The sequence below is a fragment of the Epinephelus fuscoguttatus genome, linkage group LG1 (genome assembly GCF_011397635.1).
Source record: "Epinephelus fuscoguttatus linkage group LG1, E.fuscoguttatus.final_Chr_v1".
NCBI lineage: Eukaryota > Metazoa > Chordata > Actinopteri > Perciformes > Serranidae > Epinephelus > Epinephelus fuscoguttatus.
In genome coordinates this window covers 25765862-25787872 of record NC_064752.1, presented here as the reverse complement: position 1 = coordinate 25787872, position 22011 = coordinate 25765862, and the positions used below count along the sequence as shown (strand labels likewise).

General features: G+C 39.6%; 1 protein-coding gene across 2 annotated transcripts in view; it reads left to right on the top strand.

Moving 5' to 3' along the window:
- Positions 1–19779, top strand: part of LOC125894190 (sodium- and chloride-dependent GABA transporter 2-like) — a 35419-nt gene extending 15640 nt beyond the window's left edge. The window contains exons 2-15 of one of the 2 annotated variants that reach the window (XM_049585442.1): positions 553–743; positions 1731–1865; positions 4323–4463; positions 6487–6574; positions 6670–6802; positions 8498–8632; positions 9550–9653; positions 10083–10207; positions 10358–10470; positions 12162–12299; positions 12397–12499; positions 12585–12685; positions 14954–15124; positions 15215–19779. In XM_049585442.1, coding sequence (XP_049441399.1) covers positions 553–743; positions 1731–1865; positions 4323–4463; positions 6487–6574; positions 6670–6802; positions 8498–8632; positions 9550–9653; positions 10083–10207; positions 10358–10470; positions 12162–12299; positions 12397–12499; positions 12585–12685; positions 14954–15124; positions 15215–15319 — 1783 coding nt within the window. In that variant the 3' untranslated portion in view covers positions 15320–19779. The remainder of the gene's footprint in view (positions 1–552; positions 744–1730; positions 1866–4322; positions 4464–6486; positions 6575–6669; positions 6803–8497; positions 8633–9549; positions 9654–10082; positions 10208–10357; positions 10471–12161; positions 12300–12396; positions 12500–12584; positions 12686–14953; positions 15125–15214) is intronic. The other variant, XM_049585451.1, reaches the window with a different exon arrangement.
- The last annotated feature ends 2232 nt before the right edge of the window (positions 19780–22011 follow it).

The window sequence follows — 22011 nt, the reverse complement described above, 5'->3', positions numbered from 1 at the left end:
GTGTGCAGTTCAATGCAGCTAGGAATGCATAGGTACATTGGGGAAACCAAACAACCACTCCGCAACGGCATGGCACAGCTCAGGAGAGCCAGCTCGTCAGGTCAAGACTCAGCTGTCCATTCACATCTAAAGGAGAAGGGACACTCCTTCAAGGACAGCAACGTACAGATGGTTTGAAAGAAGCCATCTCAGTCAAAGTTGAAAGACTATTGTTAATCAAAGGAGGTGGCCCAAGACATCACCTATCACCTACTTACAATGCAGTCTTGAGATCCCTCCCTAGCCGGTTTGACACCCATTCCCACCTGGACCCACATAACCTTGTCGATACACATGAAGGCTGGGTGGGTCAACAACTCACATGTGACCTCAAGGTCTCTGTAAGGGTTAACGCCCACACCAGTCCCTTAGAACTGAAGAGGCCTCTTGGATGAGAGGTGAACCGTCTTCAAGAGACTAGTCCAGTTGCCTACGATATAGCCCTTAGGATTAACCATATCCGATTACTGAATGCCACTGAAAGTGCTTGTTTTTGTTTCTTGACTCTTGCAGTGCGATGGACAACTCTTACACTCCAGAGGTCAAGTTCAGGCTGGATCTGGGCACAGCTCATCCTGCACCCACCACCCTGACCAGAGGACACTGGTCAAGCAAAATGGAGTTCCTCTTGGCTGTCGCAGGACAAATCATTGGCCTAGGAAATGTGTGGAGGTTCCCCTACCTATGCTACAAAAATGGAGGAGGTAAGTTTGATTATAGTCAGAGAATTAATTTGCTACTTTCTTCAAAACTACATGTGCAGAGTTTATAAAACAACTCAAAATGTAATAGCATGGAAACATTGAGAAATAAATACAATTAATGTGGCAGGAGAGGGCTTATTCTTATTTGGTATTATCAAAAATGCCTCCCAGGGGACTTTAACCCTCAGGTGAACAAGACTCAGGGCTCTACAAATACAAATTCATTCAATAATATTATTTTTTTAATATAAAAAGGTCTTTAAATACAGTCTCACGCACACACACACACACACACACACACACACACACACACTCACTCAATTAAACAAGAAAAAAAGCAATGCAAGCTTATGAAAAACTACCAACAGTAAGATATACATGAATCCCGAGAGCAGCACAAAAAGAAATGACTCTGGCAAATGAACAACTCCACACTGACAATTAACATCACCACATAAAAGAAAAAAAATACCCTGATTATACTCCCACTGGGAAGCCAGTAACATTCCCAGAGTCGAACCAACTCTGTTGCAAAATATCAATAAAATCTGCTGGTAAAAACAAGCAGAGGATCGTAGCATGTGAACACAGAGACAAAACAGTAGAGACAAAACCATGTAGAGACAAAACACATGGAGCAGATACACCAGGAAGTGGAGGTCGGGGCCAAAGATGAGGCCACTGCTGTGATGCACAGCCTGGTATACAGACCTAAGTGCCTGCAGAGTGCACAGAAACACCAACTGAGAGTTACAATTGAAAAGTAGATTGATTCAAACTAACCCTACAATCTGAACCAAACCCTTCGCCGTAACCCAGACTACTGAGGGGGACACTGGTATTATCAGGAGAGACAGACAGTTTGACCAGGGAACACATTTTGACACAACACCTCAAAGCAAGGGTTTCACCAGATAGTGGGAGGGTGAGTGTATAAGTGTCCAACCAACAAACAACTTATGTGGTGTTACTTTCTGCTTTCCCAAGGGGTGTTCTTCATCCCTTATGTCCTCTTCCTGTTTGCCTGCGGCATCCCTCTGTTTCTCCTGGAGACGTCTCTTGGCCAGTACACCCAACAGGGAAGTATCACCTGCTGGAAGAAAATTTGTCCCCTATTTGAAGGTAAGGATGTAGAATAACTATCAGAGTGTCCATGTGAAGTTAAATAAATACAAGTATTTAAACATAAATATGTGTATGTGTGACATTGTCAAAAAATGACTGGCTGGGCCTTTAAGTCGTGGAGAAAATGATAAAGATGGAGTGAGAACTGTCATTATTTCATTGCAATCTCTCAAATCCAATTTCAGAACTTTCTGCAGTTGCAGAGAACGTACAACGAAACATTCACACACACGTACATCAAGAAATGTGACATTACAGACAAGTATGTGCCTACATAAGAAGGTCAGTAATTAGGTGGGACCTTACAGCCTGTCACATGTCGTCTTTCTGCATCTTTCTGATTCCTGCAGAACAGAGGGAGACAGACATGCTCGTAAAAAACTGACCTGTAAATGAGAATCTCAGGATTACATGTAAGCCACTGGACATTTCAGAAATTACACAAGCACAACTTGTCACCCGGGTTTTACATCATAGCTTCTGTGAAACCCAACAACACGTGTCAGGTTTGGTGAACCATTACACCCATAATTTACGGTTAAATATCAGCTCCCATGAGGCTGAATGAGTTACAAAAGTTTATGTCTGACTTTCTCACATGCGCATGCAGTCAAGCGCAGAGATCATTAGTACATCTACAGCAGCAGACATAAATGTTTTTGCTCAAGAAGAGAAATTAAATTTGTTAATTTGGATAGCAGGATGTCCTAATTGGCAGTGTTAATGCATTTTGAAGTCTAAAAAGGCTGCACTAACTACAGACTGCAGATCGCAGTTTTCTAGTTCTGTTGAATGCTTGGGTCTGAAATTTGCAGCCAGGTTAGTTGCACCTGACTTGAAAATTGGGGTAATCAGAACCCGCTATTGTGACGGGCCCAAATGCATGCTAGTTATTATTTAAAAGGCACACACACACCACTGCCAACTGTTTATAAAAAAGCCAACGGAATCTAATTTGGCGTGCTTTGCTACTTTCTCCACATGTTCGTTTCTCTCTTATTCGTTCTTACTGCCACTTATGTTTCAAAGACAGGACAGGACTTGACAGATTTTGCACCTTATCACATGATCAAATAGGGAATTAACATAAGACAGCATTAACATACATTTTACCCAACATTCATCATTGCAAACCTGTATATTACAAAAATATCAAAGAAAATAAGAAATAATCAAGTCAAACAATCAAGTCTATTCACAGTTTTTCTAGTTCATGTAGAATAACAAACAAAAATTTTGTTTCAGTAGAGATTGCTACTGACTATTTTACCAAAAGAAAAGAAAGTCATGACAGAGATAAGTTTGCATTTTTTAACTTGTTGTTTTATTTTTAAAATTCAGGACCACATATTAAAACACAAACGTACACTGTCATCTTCAACAGCCAAGTCAGTACCAAAAACATCCCTGAGCGTGACATATATGTTGTCCCAGTAAGTCTTAAGCTTTTGACATGTCCAGAATGTATAAACATACTTAGCCGCCATCTCTACTCATGCCCTTCAGCGAGTACCAGATGCAGAAGTATCAAATTTACATGTTATATGAGGTGTTCTAAAGAAGCATACGATAAGTTTCCATTTGAATTCTCTCCAAGTGTTTGATCTGGTGACCATGTGAGACCCTGAACAGATCTTATTCTAGGTCTCAGTGGGGATCGGTTCCAGTAATTGTAGCTCATTTTCCCATTTGGATTTAGGTTTGCATTTTCTATAGCACATGGCACCATTTTAAATTTAATGTGAGTACTTTGAACACAGGTGCAGGTTAGAGGTTGCAATCTGAACAGTTCATTTTTCCTGGGTTTTGTTTTCCAAATCCGTGTATACCTCTCCATAATATTTTTTGACTGTGCCCATAAGGTTATTGGTGTGTTCCTTAAACAATTCAGACTCTTAGAAAACTAATCCCTCTCAGTTATCACTTACGACCCACTCTAAGTGTGTGGTGGTGTATTCATCCACAGAGACTGACAGAGCCATCTGCCTTTATTTTCTTATTTTCCCATTATCTTCTGTGCCTGGGACATTTATGGGCGTGTTCCCCCACAGCACTCAGACTAGGTCAGGGCTTTATAAAAACACAGTGACCAGATGCCAGACTGTAAGCAGCAGGCATCCAAGAAAAACAGCACCAAAAAATAAACAACAAATATAGTGAGGCAAAATGCCCAGCGAGAGTGCATCTGGGGTTGACTATTACGTTCACTGTTTGTAAACACAGCGTACAGTAATAACAGTAATGGAAAACAGTAACAAGCATCTTTAGATGTTTATTTTCTTATGACTTTATCGTAGCTGGTTTATGTATAATTAATCAAACTGTTTGATATTTACACCAAAAATGGCTCAGTTACAGTAACATGTTGGACACTTTATTCTTAGACATGTTACTTACTATAAAGTATTGAGCTTATGAGTGAAATACATTTGTTTGTTTGTTTGTGTTTGACAGGGATGGGTTATGGCAGTCAGGTGGTTGTTTTATATTCCAGCATCTACTACATCATCATATTGGCCTGGGCGTTCCTGTATCTCTTCTGCTCTTTCAACTCTGAACTCCCCTGGTCGAGTTGCAGGAACAGCTGGAACACAGGTAGGTCCCAGTATGTGAAATAAACACACCTGGAAACAAACAAATAACTACATTATTATAAATCTGTAGTGCAACAATGGCTCATTGCATTCTGACAACGTTTCAGTGTGAAGTTTTGTGGTGTCATGTAACTGTTTGCTTTAGAGGTTAATCTGATTTTTGGCTCATATCTGTGTCTGGTATTGAATCTTGAGAGCAAAGTCCATCTTGGAATCATTTTAAGTCTTGGGGGTGCCAGGTTTGTTCTGCCTGGCCTGGCATTACATAACATACTGAGAGATCGTGTCCAGACACACCTCTTATGGGAAAGTTCATTTCAGATGTTTAACTACTGGACACAAGATGTGTCACTGAAAAGTCCCTCTCTGTGAGTGTGGGCTGAAGGTTTCAAGTTTACACTGCACACACTCACAGTAGGACAGCAGGTCCATGACTGGCTTCCAAAGTAGTTGGTGTACTCATCTTAAACTGAGATTTTAGGTGAACTCAGAGTAACCACAGAGAGTAAAATGGATATTTTTACCCAGTAACTATAGTCATGGGCGGCACGGTGGTGTGGTGGTTAGCACTCTCGCCTCACAGCAAGAGGGTTGCCGGATCGATCCCGGGCGTGGGAGCCCTTCTGTGCTGTTCTCCCAGTGTCAGCGTGGGTTCTCTCCGGGCACTCCGGCTTCCTCCCACAGACCAAAGACATGCAGATTGGGGACTAGGTTAATTGATAACTCTAAATTGTCCATAGGTGTGAATGTGAGCGTGAATGGTTGTCTGTCTCTATGTGTCAGCCCTGCGATAGTCTGGCGACCTGTCCAGGGTGTACCCTGCCTCTCGCCCGATGTCAGCTGGGATAGGCTCCAGCCCCCCCGCGACCCTCAAGAGGATGAATGAACTATAGTCATTAGGCTCTAAGGTGTCAGTTACAGTATTGCCACACTTATAATCAAAGCATGGTACACAAAACAAGGGTTTGTTCAAAGAGCCAAAATAGCTGCTTACCTGCTTAATACAGAAGAACTGCCCCATCTCTTGTATCCTGTTTTGGTCTTCAGCCAAGGTGGTTACATATCATCTCGGTGTTTCAGATTGATCACTAACAAAACTAACAGACTTTTTGCCAGAAAGCTCTTTCTTGGTAAAGTTTACGAAAAACATCACAGCAAGAGTTAAAGAGTAACTAAACCCTCAAACCACTTTTTCAGCTGAAAATGGGTATTTAGTAGTGTTGTTGATGGATGCAGGACAGAATCTTGACATTTTAAAGTATTTAAATTCTATTGTGTTATAAACAAGTCCTGCACTTGTTGATTATTTTTCACTGTCTAGCGTTGATGTATAAAGACAACTGGATACAGTGTTGGAGGCAGGTCTTCGATCATGCCTATGAAAGTTGCTAAAAGACTCATGAAGCCAAATTAGCTCGATTTCTGCCGTATAAAATTACTCAGATCCTTAATATCACGGGCCCCATGGAGTAAGCGCACTAGAGACTTACAGCAGCAGAGTGGCTAACATTGGTTTAGAGCTCTCCATAATTCCCCATTCGGCCACCATGTAAAACTAGCTTCCTAGCCTGGCGTTGTTCCCGGGGACTTGTGTTCTAGAGGCATATTTTGAATTTCCAGGGTGGATGCACTTCAGACAAAACTCTAGGGTTTAGCAACTCTTTAAAATGATTTTGCCTTCAGGGCTTCCTGGTATAAAGCCCTGAGGGCAAACTTCATATGCTCTGCCACAGACAAGAGTTTGTTACATGTTACATATTCACAATACAGCTTTAGAATGATCAACCAAAGTCGAAATAATTCATGATTACTCACACAGTAAAGATGATCACATACGTTAAATAGATATATTAAAATATGATTATGTGTGATTGAATCATTTCTTCTTACAAAGGAAACTTCACCCAGTCCATTTCTGTAGTTTTAGTACATAAAATAAGATGGAAGCTTTGACATACTGTAGGCAGAGTGTGTCTATGTCCTTGAATGACTTGTTTAAAACATCCTGTATGCTTTTGCAACAGAAACGTGTGTGGAGTTTAATCAAAACGCCGGTCACTTGAACTGGACTGTGCCTGTAAATGCAACATCACCAGTGAGAGAGTTTTGGGAGTGAGTATGAAAACTAAACCCAAAATCCAAACATGCCAATAAGCTCTGAAAGTGACTGGACTTGTATGAATTATGACGGACAATGTGATTTGCAGGAGAAGAGTTTTGAATGTCACAGGAAGTGTCCACGAGTTAGGCGGCATGCGATGGGAGCTGGCTCTGTGTCTTCTGCTGTCCTGGATCATCTGTTACTTTTGTGTCTGGAAAGGAGTGAAGTCCACGGGGAAGGTAGGACAAGGACTTTAGGATTTTGTGTGTTGTATGTAAAGTACTCAACAACTCTTAAACTATTAAAGAACAAAGCAATAATGGAATAACAGAATTTACTCTACTCTTTAAAAACACTCTGCCGGATACACTGCCTCTATCACTACAATTTTATTACAGATTGAGAACATGATGTGTCTGTATATGTATGTCGGCTAGGATAGGCTGTCACTGGTGTGGCTGTAGATTTGTGATTAAGGACCCAGATTTTTTTTTTACAGATACAGATTTTTTAAAACAGACACTTTTCTCCTCCCTTAAAAAAACTGTCTTTGTTTCACTCCAAACACTCGTCGATGTTAGCTGTCTATGGCAGTCTCCCCTCGTCACAAGTGTGTACAAGCTAACATTACCTTTTTCAGAATGCCTACTAGAGATGTCATCACCGTCGATTCCCCTTCGACATAAGGAAGGAGCTCACTCAAACATACAAGTGATGCTCTGGACATGCAGACACCTACAGTGTTGCAGCAATACCAGGTTTTAGTGTAAAGCAAAGGCCAAAACACACTGGCTGTGAACACTGCACGTCCAAAAATACGTCCCCCTATTATGTTTAATGTATGATCCTACACTGGCAGCGGCAAGGCGCACATCAGCGGGCCTAGACACACCGCACCATGGCACTTTACGCCACTGTCCTATTTCCAGCCTTGCCACCCTCAGAATTAAATGCATTTTTCTCCCACTTGTTCTGTGGATGTACATAGCTCCCATAGCAGCTCTTTTTCTCTGCTCCTATGGCAGCTCGACTCTTCCCCTCACCACTGATGCAAAGAGAACTCTATAGCTGTTGCTGTGGTTGTTTGTGACAAAGAATAGATGAGGAGAAAATCGTTGTTGAGGTCGAGATATATCCCAAGCTATATGACAAACAATCCCATCCTGTTAAAAAGACAATGGCCAAAACCTGGTGAGTCATATCTCTGGAGATCAGCTCGGATTTTTAGCTAATACAGAGGCGTAAAAGGTACAGATCTTTCAGTTAAAAGTATTAATAACTTTGTGTGGTTGTCTGTTAATAGCTGCAGTGCGACATGTCCAGTGTGTGCTGGGGGTGGCACGTGACACGTGTCACATGATACGCCGGGCAGCAGTGGTGCTGGTGTGTTTTCAGTTAAGCATTGGTCCAAGCAGAGCTAACAAAACATAAACAAACCTGTAAGTTAGTACGCTGTTGTTGTTTTTCTTTCAGCCTCGTGCTCATTACACAAAGCCACAGTGGGAACTGAGGAGATGATGTCATTTACAGTCCATATGGATACAAAATCTCCATGTTAGTGATCTAAACCCTGTTTGTATTCAGAGGAGAGGCCAAAATGTAGAAGAAAATTTCCCTTTACAAAAACAAATCTGTTTACATGTAGACAGGGCCTGAGAGGGAAATCTTCAATCAAAAGATTGATGTTTTCTTAATAATTGAAAAGCCTGCACCTTTAGGCCTCATGGTGGTGAACTGTGTTTCCTCTACCTTCTCAGACTTCTACAGTATAAATGAGTATTATTATATGTTTGATACATGCTACAGTAACTCAGATGAAGTGAAATAAAGCAATATTGATTGTTAGTGAAGGATCTCTGTAGCACAGTGACCACAGGACATCCATTCTGGCAACGCAGCTGTCAAATGTATAAATGAACCCTTACTCTACACAGGTTGTTTACTTTACTGCCACGTTTCCATACGTGATGCTGGCGGTGTTGCTTGTTCGTGGCGTCACGTTGCCGGGAGCCTTGGATGGGATCAAGTTCTACCTCTACCCAGATCCCTCCCGCCTCAGTGATCCACAGGTATGAGCACATTTCACTGCCTCTATGTTTTTTAAAGATATGTGGCTGTACCAAACCCTCCTGCACACACAGCTGGTCCCAGCATTACAAACATATGTTGTTTGCTTTTTTGAAATTTTGAATGTTTTTGATGATATAAAACAGACTTATTTGTCAGGTTACTTCATATTACTACAATTTCTTTTCTTTTCTGTTTTTTTTAAAGAAGCTTAAATTCAGTGCTGGAACAAATATGTTAAGAGCATTCAGTATATATGACATATTTTACATATTTAACGCAAGCAGTGCAGTTTGAGGCCAGAACGAGAATTTCTCAATGAGAGAAAAAATGGCAAAAAATAACCGACGTAGCCACCGTGACATCACCACTTCGTGTGTGGACTCCTGTTTTGAACATGTTTATTTCTGCTATAAAGTTAAGTGTGGGGGTCTATGGGGATTGACTCACTTATGGAGGCAGCCTCAAGTGGCCATTAGAGGAACTGTAGGTGTTGGCCCTGGAGGCTGCTGCGTGTAGAGGGAATAGGTATGCTCCCAGCCCCTTTTCACATTTAAAAAAAAAAAAATGTGGGAAAACCTTGTTAAACAAAATATTAATCATAGCAGAGCATTTTAACATACAATACATGTCTGGAGGGGAACTTTCAATACACAAAGCCACGTTGGAAAACTACGGGGAACTCAGAGTTCAGCAGATTAAAAAGATCAGTTACTTATACACTGTTTAAAATTGCATCACACTGTGTTCCACTGTGACTTTATTACGCAGATGATTGCTTCAGTGATGTCACACAAGTTGACTGTAGTGTAAAACATTAGCAAATGTTCATGAGGTGATTCTGTCTTGACGCACTGCAGAGCTGTGTCACACACTAAATGTCCTGTGGATGAAAAATGTCCTGTCATGTGTCTTGCAGGTGTGGATGGATGCTGGCACCCAGATATTTTATTCCTATGCTATTTGCATTGGTTGTCTAACTGCACTTGGCAGTTATAACAAGTACAACAACAACTGTTACAAGTAAGTTTGATGTAATATATATTGAGTTTTTTTTTTGTTTTGGTACAGTGGATAAACACAAGCACACAAAAAGAAAGAACACATCTGGCAGTGAGTTGCCCAGGTCGCAGCTTCAGTGGTCCAGTGATTTAAAAGCCACAACAGCTGGTGAAGATAAACAAGACCCTTTGAGACTTTTGGCAGCACGCCTTTAGTTTCCATTTAAGGAAAAAAATTTGGAGTAGTTTATACAGAGGAAAACACATCGTATTGAAGTTTAGTTTACTCCAAAATATTTCTAGTGATTCAGGAGTCATGGCATAAATTATACCAAGCCTGCTTAGGCCAGTTTGGGACGTGGGTCACAACTATGGAAATAAGAATGTGAAAGTTTTGAACATCTCAAACAAAATAATAGAGTATATAACAGTGGTGTCTTTTTGTCTTTAGGGACTGTGTGTACTTGTGCCTTCTGAACAGTGGGACCAGTTTTGTAGCTGGCTTTGCCATCTTCTCTGCACTTGGATTTATGGCATATGAGCAGCACACAGACATTTCACAAGTGGCAGAGTCAGGTGAGAGTAAATGTTATTAATAAGAGAGTAAATCAAGGACTTAATGAGCATTGTTGTATTTTGAGCAAAAGCAGAGTCTTAATTCCAAATGTTGACTCAACAGCAGAAAGATGTCTATTTTTTCTTCTGACCATTTAATAATCACTGCAGGTCCTGGCTTGGCGTTTATTGCCTATCCTCGAGCAGTCGCCATGATGCCCTTTTCCCAGATCTGGGCGATATTCTTCTTCATTATGATCATCCTGTTGGGCCTGGACAGTGAGGTAAGATGAGCCTTTTTCAGTTGCAGTTTTGTCTCTCTCTTGAATGAAGGTTTCATTTGTGTATGATATATTTTGAAAGAACATGAGATAAAACCATAGGTTTAGGAAAAAAGAACAGGGTTTGGCTTTATAACCTTACAGAAACACTGAACACCACTCTCTCAGGTGAAAGTCATGGTTTGTTGGACCCGCGTATCATGCAGGCGTTTAAGGACACCTTTTTTTCGATGGTTTCTGATGCTGAAAGTCACTGTCCAAGTGCCAGATTTCGATGACTTTGATTGAGACTGGGCTCCATCTTCACCTCAACTTCACACCTGTAAAGTCTCGTGATTGCATTTTGTATAGTGGTGACATTGTAACAGTGACAAAGTCTGGTTTTGAAAAAAATCATGTTTTTTGCTTAAAAATAAGTACGTTTGTTACCAACACATTAACTACACATACTAGCACACTACACTAGGGATGTCCCAATCCAGCTTTTTCATTTTTGATCCCATACTGATATTACAGCCTTGAGTTTTGGCCGATACCGATACCAATCCGATCCAAGCGCGTATTATACATATTCACTTATTTTGTTGTCAGTCATGTTAGAAAAGGTTTGATCAAGCGATATTACTCTAACATGAACAACTACATAAGCGGGTTAGTTAGAATGATCTACAACAGTTGGTATGAGAAACTGACCTGTTTCTTGTTAACAGGGTTAAATAAACAAACTTTAAACTTGAACATTGACATTAAATAAAAAATATAGCTGGTTTGCTTTGGCTGATTTGGCCCCTCAATAAATAGAAAATAAATCAACACAAGAAATCTTCAAAATGTCTAACATTGAAATTAAAATAGCAGCAAGACTCCACACACTTGTGCTTTGCCCCCTAATAAATAAAAAATGGATTAACACCACAAGACATTGTTGACATTTAACAAACAATGCAGCCTTTCCTTTTCAGTTATTTTAGTAGTGTCAGTGCCAGCCTGGTGCTGCTGTTTCCTGTGTGTCTGCATGCTGGCCTGGTGGATTGATAGTAAGTGCTGGAGCGGATCACTGGAATAGACTGCTTGAATCGTGGAGCGCTGGGCTGGTCGGAAAACCTGGATCGGATTCCATGAAAAACTGGATCGGAGTTCTTGGATTGGCATTTTTCCATGCAGTTCGATCCGATGCCGATGCACGTTTCGGTGCCAATACAAACTACACTGTTATTAAACTAACTCCACTGCCTTTTGGTTCCACACGGGACATGAACAGCGATCTCATGGGTGACAGTCTGGATGCTGTTTGATCCATCCTGCCATGAACAAACTATCTCACTCTTTATACTACAGCAGTTGTTCGGAACATGAACAAATGCTGCCACTTGCCGCCACTTGCAGTGCATTTTCACGAACAGTACCTGATACCTGATAATCCCACATAGTATGCCTTTAAAATTGTCAGAACACTCATCATTTTCATGAACAACTGCACTTACTCTGCCCTTTGATGTGGATCCAGATGCAAAACAAAAACTTCTACTCTTACACATATTGATGACATAGCTATATTAGGACTATGCAGATTTGGCAGAGGTATTCAATTTCTGAGTACTTGATAAAGTATTATGAAATTGTCTCTGCAGAGATGGTGTGTATGTGTGCAGCATGTGTAGAGTTAATGTGTAACTGGGAGCTCTGTGTTTCAGTTTGTAGGTCTGGAAGCCCTCGCAACAGCGATATCTGACATGAATCCTTCATTCTTCCACGTTGGCCATCGACGTAAATTTCTCCTACTTGCTATCTGTGTCGTCAGCTTCTTCATTGGCCTTGTGATGGTTACAGAGGCAAGATCGTATTAAAATGTCATGTCACTTTTTTCACAATAACTTTTTTAACATTAAAAGACCATAACATAACAGCTATCTGGCATCTCACACACAGGGTGGACTGTACATCTTCCAGTTGTTTGACTACTACGCCTGCAGTGGGATGACTCTACTTCTCTTCGCCATACTGCAGTCTAGTTGTATTGGATGGATATATGGTGCGTTAATAGATGAGAGGAATTTGGATTGTTTCTTAACTGTAAAGCTGAATTAACTCACCACAGTGTTTCCATCTACTTACAGGTGCAGACCGCTTTTATGAAAACATAGAGGACATGATTGGATACAAGCCTTTACCTCTGATTAAGTATTGTTTGAAATATGTTACTCCAGTAATATGCCTGGTGAGTTGCAGTTAAGTTCACTCAGTTAGTTTATATGCCAACAAACCATTAGTTAAGCCACGCCCCCCTCATGGTTAATGTTGTTACCAAGCAGCAACTTCTGTGGCTGACAAAATGAAGCCAAGGAGAAGGTGCAAAAAACTGCAGTTCCTCTAATGACCACTTGAGGATGGCTCCAAGAGACAGCAGAGACAAACACGTTTACAGCCTGGTACCAAAAACAGTTTTGGTCTCTATAGCTAATTTTCCCCCTTCATGACAACTCTATACAGAATTTTTTTTTCTATAACTCACTTGTGAAAAGGTTTTATATGCTTAAAGTTAGAAATAATCAAGGGTGTTGCTGTTTAAAGTGACTGTCTGCAAGGCCTCACCTCAGTCTGAGTCAGATCCACCCTTCGCTCCTTCACAGTGCCGGTCTGTCATTCAAATATGATCGCCTCTATTCCCAAAAATTCAAGATGGCAGCGGCCGAAATGCTTAACTCAAGGTTTCAAAACAGAGTCAGCAAACCAATGGGTGACGTTAGGGTGGCTGCGTCAATTTTTTTTAACACAGTGTGTGTTTGCTACACAAGTCAAAGTTCTGTTTTTGTGCAGTTATGTGCAGTTTACAGAGATATCAGTGACAGATTTACCAGTTGAAAACCACAGTGATTTGTGAAACAGTGTTTTTCTGATCTGAGACATAAGTAGACAAAAGCTTTGGTTCCTAACCATTTATTTTGCTGTCTGAATGACTGAAACTGTCCCTGGAAGATTTTCGTTGTGGCAAGGTAGCAAATAAGCTAACATTAGCTGCATGAGTACATTGGAAACACCATCTCTGGCTGACTTTTTGACGCTTTCATCTGACTTGTTTTTCAAGGAAAAACACTTTGACAATAAATTCTTACTTCCAAATCGTCAAATACAGTCCCTTGGTCAGTGGCCCTCGGTGTCAAACTACGACGCTCTAGGTCAGTGGTTCCCATGTGGTTCAGCCACGGGGTCCAGATTTCTCCTCAGTCATTAGTTCAAGGTCCACACAGTTTAATATATTCAGCGTCACACTTGTGTTTGACCATGTCGTCGAGCTAGTGTCCATTAGTTACTCACTCCGCAGCAGGAAACGGCACTTCAAAATAAAAGCTCTGTGCCAGAAATGCAATGTACTTAAAATAAAGTGCTTTTTTTTTTTTTTTTTTTTTACAAACTGGACATGTATGCAAGTCATTCACGGTCCATTCAGACTGGATCCGTGACCCACTTTTGGACCGTGACTCTAGGTATCCTCTAGCACGTTGGACATGTCAATTTATGCATGCTACATGCATCGTGTCTTTTCAAAATAAACTGCTGTTTACACAGGAAATGTACAGTTTCGGCTCGTAAAATGCAGTCTCTTTTCAAAATAAACTTATAAAGTAGGTAAAAAAATATTTCGTTGTTAGGTTTATTTCCAAATGTTCAGGCAACAGAAGCATATACTTACATTTGGAAAAAACATCATGTTTTTGGTATAGCATAGCATAGCATGCTACACATACTAGCACACTACATTGTTATTAAAATAACTCAGTTGACTTTTGGTTTCACATGGGACACAAACAGCAGCCTCCCAGGTGAAAGTCCCAAAAACACCATGTGGACCTTCTTGCTCCTGCTACCATGGTAGTTGCATCTCATAATAGCGCTAAAGGGTATTGTGGTGCATTGGCGTCTGACCAAGCACTGACCAAGCGTCAGTATTTGACGAGTTGGGAGAGAGGCCAGGTTGGACTTGAATACCTGACGGCCACGTTCATGATTCCCTGCTGTAAGACTAACCCTAAACAACCCTGTTTGGCTACTAAGCCTAAATACTTATTTGTTTTTCCAAACTGTGTGTTTTCACTGAGAAAACAACACTGTCTCAGATAACAAGTCTAGCTTGAGTTGCTGCAGTGTAAACTTTGCCAAATCCAATAAAGAGGAGGACAGAGAAGCTAATGTTAGTTACACAGCGCAAGCAAACAAACTGTGTTTAAGCAATTGCTCGTGCACCTTCTCTAATCGCTGTGAAGGAGAGGGATTTAGCTGTCATTTGAGGACTGAGGCTCATCACCTGTCTCCAGGCAAAACTTTAACTGATCAACTATTTTTTAGAGAGGTTTCGTTTAACAAAATTTATTACATTTGATCTTTCACATTCACTCTGTTGTAGCTTTGAGTTATTTGGGAAACATTTATAATATTTTGTAAATTGTCTAAGTGAGACTATAACTGCTTTCTCTGTGACTCTTTTCAGGGAACGTTTATTTTCTCTTTGGTCAAATACACTCCTCTAAAGTTCAACAACACAATTGAGTATCCATGGTGGGGTTATGCTCTTGGCTGGTGGTTCACTCTCTCCTCCACACTCATGGTTCCTCTGTTTATGTTGTACAATGTGATCACCACTCCTGGTACACTGCGACAGGTAAGCTGGGTCAACATGTCTCCAAAAACTGTTTGAGTTTTATGTCTTTCTGTCTTTCTTTTTATCAAAACTCATATTCTTCCTTGTCAGAGGATCTCCATCTTGTGTACTCCATCTGAAGACCTGAACAAATCAGAGAAGAAAGCACTTGAACTGCTCGACTTGACCTCTGCTCCTGACACTGTGGTGTCCTAGTGGCAACAAGCTAACTGGAGCAGCTTCAGATTTACTGAACACTGAGAGGACAAAGATCAGCCTCAATCCACTGATCCTACTTCTTTAAAAGAGTTACTAAACCCCAGAGTTTTGGCTTCAGTGCCTTCTTCCTGGAACTTGAAAAGTGTCAAAAATGGGCAGGACTGGGAGCAGATGTAAGACATGCCCAATCACTCCATTATGCCACCTCCCAATCTGCAGCACTGCCCACCCCCAGTCTATAACCTATGATTGACAGTCAAATCGCTCTGACTGCAATGCATCAAGAAAAGTTCCCTGCATCCAAGCTGTCCCTAAATGATTTTTTTAATTAATTATTGTATGGTTGTTGTTGTTGTTGTTGTTTTACAAAATTACAAACCCTCTCTGTAATCTTTTTAGTCTTGTCGCTGTCTCAAAGGGATTTCTCTGTCCCTTTAAGAAACTGACTGAATGAGACTGACTGAGACATCACTTGGTACCAGATCAGCCAATAGCAAAATTCAACTGCAGTTGCCAGGTTAAGACCTGTAGAGGGCAGTCACTGTGCATATTTATTACTATAATTTTTGCACTCATATATGAAGATCTGGACCTGAATCAACCAACAACTCTACCATATATTTTGGCTTTCAACTGAAAAGCAGTGTGGGGGTTTAGCTACTCTTTAAAGCAGCGGTTCCCAATCCTTCTGATGTCTGACTACTCAAAGCAGTGCCTACTTGTTACCCTTCAAATTTATTATGATTTTACCCCATAAAGCACTTCAGAGTCTGAATGCCAATGTCAGAGAAATATTTTCAAGAATATGGTAAAGTTAATCTAAGCTCAAAGGTACACTGACTGTACAGGAACACTGGTTTTGTCCTTGATTTCAGAGTCTGCCACATCTCATGGTCGTCATTCTTCAGCTGTCTCAGGCGTCATGAAAACTAGCGAGTAGCGCTGCAACTAATGATCACTCTCATTATCAATTGATTTTATTTTTTTTTTACTCAGTTTGTTCAGTGTCTTAAATGTCAGTGAAATGCACATCACGTCTTTCAGTATTGGGGATGAGCTAGGCTTCCCAACATCCCGTTGCGTATTAAATTATAAAAAAATAAGTGTAATTGTAATCTGTTACAGTTCCTGGAAAAAAAAATCACACTTACAAATTATAATGTTGATATTACAAAGAGGTTGCATCTGAATGCTTTTCAGTTAAAAGCTTATATGTACCAAGTATTTTTCAGCTTTATTGCCCAGTTTAAAACATTTGTCAGAAAAGTAATCAAATGTAATAAGTTATTTGATGATGTATTTAAAGGGGACCTATTATGCTTTTCCATATTTTCTGTCAAATATATAATGTTGCAATGTCTGATGTTCATATTTAATGTGGCCAAAGTTTCAAATAATAAGGTAAATATATGCAGAGGTAATATTTGTGAGCAAATACTTCAGGCTTCAGTTTGTACTAAACGCTCCAACAGTTTCCAACAGTTTTTCTATTCTTGCGACAGTGTGATGTCATAGTGTGCCAGATTTCCTTATATGGTCATCTGCTTCAGGCATGCTACTGCAAGTGATGACATTATGTAGCCTATGCTGCTACATGAAGATACATGCTAAAGTCAGGGAAACGTGTAATGTCTGGTTATGTTTTGAAGCTTTTATTGGTCAGTTTTCATGATAAAAAGTGGCGCTATACTTCATTAGTCATACCCCTGGCTGCGATGATGGTGCAGAGATGCTGAGTTATGGAAGAACCAGAAACTGTAATTCAGAGCAGACTGGGCTGTTTTGGAGAGGAGTGCTTAAAGAAACAGGCATGAAACAGAGTGTTACAGACATGACGATGTCACAATGACGTCAGTTTATTAGCTAGAGGCAAAACACAACTCGCCACCACAGGACTGTGGGCTACATAGGAGTCTTGAAATGTCGTCTTGTTGTGTTGTTGGGAGCCACAATAGAAGGACTCATGACTCAAAACTTAAATTTTATCACATTACAGCCTCCACTGCCCATCATCAATAACAAAGACGACAATGGCTAAATGTTAACGTGACAAGTCGGAAGGCGATCATCAAAAATGCTCATATGTGCAGAGCACACTTCATATCAGGTTAGGGAAAAAGTAAGGTAAATGTTGTGTGTATTAAGGGTTATCATGTCCACATAATTAAACATTGAGAGGGTATTAAGGGGGAAAATTGGATTTCTCTGTAACTTTAATTTGTTAGCGCATTAGCTAACATTAGTTTCGATAGCAATACAAACTGGAGGAAACTGTTTAAGTGTTGTCCTCCTTTGTAAGATTGGCATAGTGATCAACCACAAAGCTTCCTGTGACATCATCCATCCACTGAGTGAGAGCACATGGGTCGGCCAGTCTGGTCCCGTTGGTCAGTGATTATTCATTCAAGTAACACTCTCAGTCTCACAGAGTGAGTGACCTGACACGGTGCGTTCGTAAATTCAGCCTGACGCTCTTCACTAAAATAAGAGCCCCGTTGGTTGGAGAAATGGAGCATTACATTTCTATATAAATGACACACGTTAAGTAATCACACATTGACTCCACTCGGTGCTCGCATCATCTTCCTCCACTGTCTAAAACAAGCCAACAGAACTTGCTAGATAGTGCTTGCTAATGTCTGTAGAGAATTGTTTTGCCTCCAGCTAAGCCCCGCCCACCAAAAATATCACACTGTTTACTACAGTAAAAGGGTCTATAAATAAAAGTGTTCCAGCAGAGACAGTATATGGAAAATAAAGTGATTTTAAATGTTAAGCACGTAAACACGTTCTAGTAGAAATCTTAAGTGTGAACCTGGAAATGAGTGCAATAGGTCCTCTTTAAAATAGTTACATTACTTATTACATATTTAACAGTGTATAATCTGTAACCTACTATTACTATACTATACTATTACTATAATATTACCTACAATACTATTTCAAAAGTAACCTTCCCGAGACTGATGTCTTCAGATGTCTCAAAGACATTCAATTTACAATACTATAATACAGAAAAAACAACAAATCCTCACAATTAATTGGTGATTGATGATCGATTAGTATTCTTAGTTGTATCAGCTCTGTTAGGAAGTGGACCTCAAGACTTAGCAGTTACGAATGAACAGCAACACCTGGATTCAAACTCATATTTAAATTGTTACCAATGTAAAAAAAAAAAAAAAGTGTGAAATAATGAGTGTTTTTTGTTTGTTTGTTTTGTTTTAACTGGGTTGTGTAACTATTTGGAGTGAAGTAACACTGAGAAACATTTGCCAAATAAGCCATACATATTGAACACTTGAGGCACTTTTAGGTCACTGTGAATGATGTAAATTGAATTTGTCATTAAAACAAAGCAGTGACATGAAAGAGGAGAAGTTGTCCAGCAGTAAAGGTCTGACTCACCGCCTACACCTTAGCCTACTGAGCATCAGGCTGTCCCAACACTTCACGTGTTCCTGACCCGTGTAAAGCACTGCTGCCGTAAAAATGTGGATGAGGTAATAATTCAGCATTTACAACTTTGTAGATAAAACCAACCAGTAACACTGGCAGGCTGTGCTGTGATGATGGAAGCATCAAATGCTAAAGAGAAACACCAAGCAGAGTTTTGTTGATTCTAATTTCACTGTAGTCTCAACGCTAAGCTTGTTCAATGATAGTTTTTATACAGAACGTGCAGGCTAATATTCATATCATTTTGTATTTTTTTTATCACAAAGCATTGAAATTTGTGGCAATAGTCATTTGTGTAACACATAAATGCTGTGATATGATATTTTTCACATTTAAGAATCAATAATTTGTTTTTTTAAAGAAAATGTCTGTTTTAAAAGACATCTGTTGCACCTTTTGTGTAAATTCATGTTAAAATTGAGAATGTCACATTTTACATTGCCTATTGTTAACAGTAAATACATCATGAATAACCAGCGATGTTTTATCAATGAAAATGTTTGTGGTATTGTTTGAATGAATGATAGGACTGATGTGTAATATGTTGTTTATGATTTAAATCTTATTCAACAATGTGCCATTTTTTTAAATGCTATCCATGAGTGAGGCCATCTGGTGTTCATGTGATTACTGATAGGCTTCGGTAAACTGAGGGTTTATTATTACTGATTTCCTTGTTTTTATATACATATTTGCAGAAACTGACTGACAACAATCAGAACATTGATCAAATTAAATAAAATAAGGTACTAGAAATTCAAGTAAAACTATTAACAGACATTCAGTAATGATCAGTTACCAGTTTGTTGTTTAATGATCATTTTTGGACTCTTTTTTAGTCCATGGAAACCATGGAAAATAAATTCCTTAATAAATGTGATTAATAAAAATGTTAATAATTTAAATTAATTGAATTAAATGGCAGTGATTCATGAATTATGTCTTTGGTGAATGTTACAGACACAGATCCTTTCTGGGTGGTGCCATGTTTAGAGCTTTATTTAAAAAAAATAAATAAATAAGAAAGTGCTCTGGCCCGTGGGAGGTGTTTTGTTTTGGCCTGACTGTTTTCAACAAGGTAGCCAGTCATAAATTTTCTCATTTTACAGCTAAACACTAAAATATGTATTTGAAAACATTTGAGGTGAGAAATAGGCAACGCAATAACAGAATCTTGATTCATATTTGATCAGCGCTGCCTAGTTTGACAGTTTGACCACAGTTCATGAACAGTAATTGATACAATAGACAGCCGCATTTGACAATGACAACTGAGCAAACTCCGTCTGCTGAAGTAGATCATGTTTTCATATATAGTCCCTTTTAAACCAACCAGACCCAGTCCTCTTAAAGTGCACCAAAAAGTGGACCAACAGAAAGAGGACTCAGTTCTCTCTCTGTTTACACTATCTGTATGTGATATATATATATTGACATCATTTTTTTTTATTTTTACTTTGATGTGGCACTGCAGTGTTTCTGTGTGCTGTAGATTGTTGACATACTCTACATTCCACATCTGGAATGTTACGTGCAGTAACTTCATGGACCAGATGACTTCTTGCCCTGCGTCCTTGTAAATGTCACTGGCCGACATGATTTCGTCCGTTTTTTCAAGCGTCCCAGTTCAAGAGCGTGTGATCTAGAGGGCTGAATACATGGCAAAGATCAAAGTGAACCTGGAGCACTTTGTGTTCACAAGGCACAGGTTAAGCAAACCACACTGCAGGGGTCTGAGTTCTCTTGGAGTGTTCACATGTGCGCAAAAAATGCTGAGTCACTGCTCTGAGTCCGTGTAGAGGGCTGAAAAAGTGTACAAAACACCAAATATAACAGAGAGCTCCAGACCAAACAGACCTTGTGGTGATTTTCTCAACTGTTGTCTCCAAGGTCAAGAATGAACTTCAAACCTCAGATGAATTACTTATTCTATTTTTATATTAAAGTAGCTATAGCCAATACATTATTGTGCTGATAATAATGTATTACATGACTAAATAAAAACTGTGTAAGTGGTTGATTGTTGGCCCACTTGCCAGAGAAGAATGTTGGCATTGTACGTCTCTGCAAACCACAAATTCATTACATTTGCACATTTCATACTTAACTGGTTCTACAGACCACTGCTCAAGACCAACAAACAACAAACTAGGTTGTGTTTCATCAGTTTCCAGCGGCTTTTAACCACCAACCGTGGGTGTTTTTTAGCAACCTCTTGCTGTTTTTTTCACCATGGATGTTTAGATGTCCGGCCCACAACTTCACTGTTCTGGTTCACTGTCACTGCTCACATTGCATTGTTTTCTGACTCAGCTATTTTCAGTGGAAAAAGCTCTACAAACCCACTGTACACCACCGACCCAGCACCAAACAGTAGACAGACAAAGTGACCATGAACACAGTGGAGCATTTAGCTGCTCAAGAATCAGAAATTTCCCTCTGGAGTAGAAAAAAGGTCAAAAAAGAGTAAATATTGGACTTAGATTCATCAGGTGGACCAATAAGACTCCACATGAAGACTCTGCTGAATGTGAAAATCAGCAGCAGTTTGCAAACATGTTCACCTTAACAACTTGACAGGTGTCAGTGTTGTGTTTACAACTTGTTTCTGCTGCCCCAAAGTGGCCAAATAAAAGTTACTGTAAGTTTAAAGTGTAGTACATGTGATGCTGCAGCTGCAATGAGCATACATGTAAATCTGTTTGAGTGCATAACAGGAAAGAATAACTGGCTATACCTGAGCATGAACAATAACTGTCAGTATACGATAACTGAGTAGCTCTGAGTCACATTTATGATCTGCAAAGACAAAAGTGGTAGAACTATTCCTTTATATGGATATCCATCTCCTACAGTACCCTGTTAAATGACCACAAAGCTGAAATTCTTAAAATTTGTTCAGGTTCAGAGAATAAAATGTGATGTTTTCTTAAAGAGTTTCAGACTCTTTGAGGTGAAAACATGTAAAATTAAGTTAAAACATTAAGAAAGTAAATTAAAATAACAATTCAAAGATGTTGGTAATGATGGTGGAGCTATCCTGGTGCTGTACAGATAAGACACAAATTCCAAAAAGTTAAATCAGCCACTATGTAAAATCTTTGCAAAACTTTTACACATATTTTGTAATGATATTTTCCCCATTTACCCATTTTTATGACAATTCCACTGGTGTCACAAGCAAACTATAAAGACATTGTTACACTGTAAAAAAACAACAACAAAAAAAC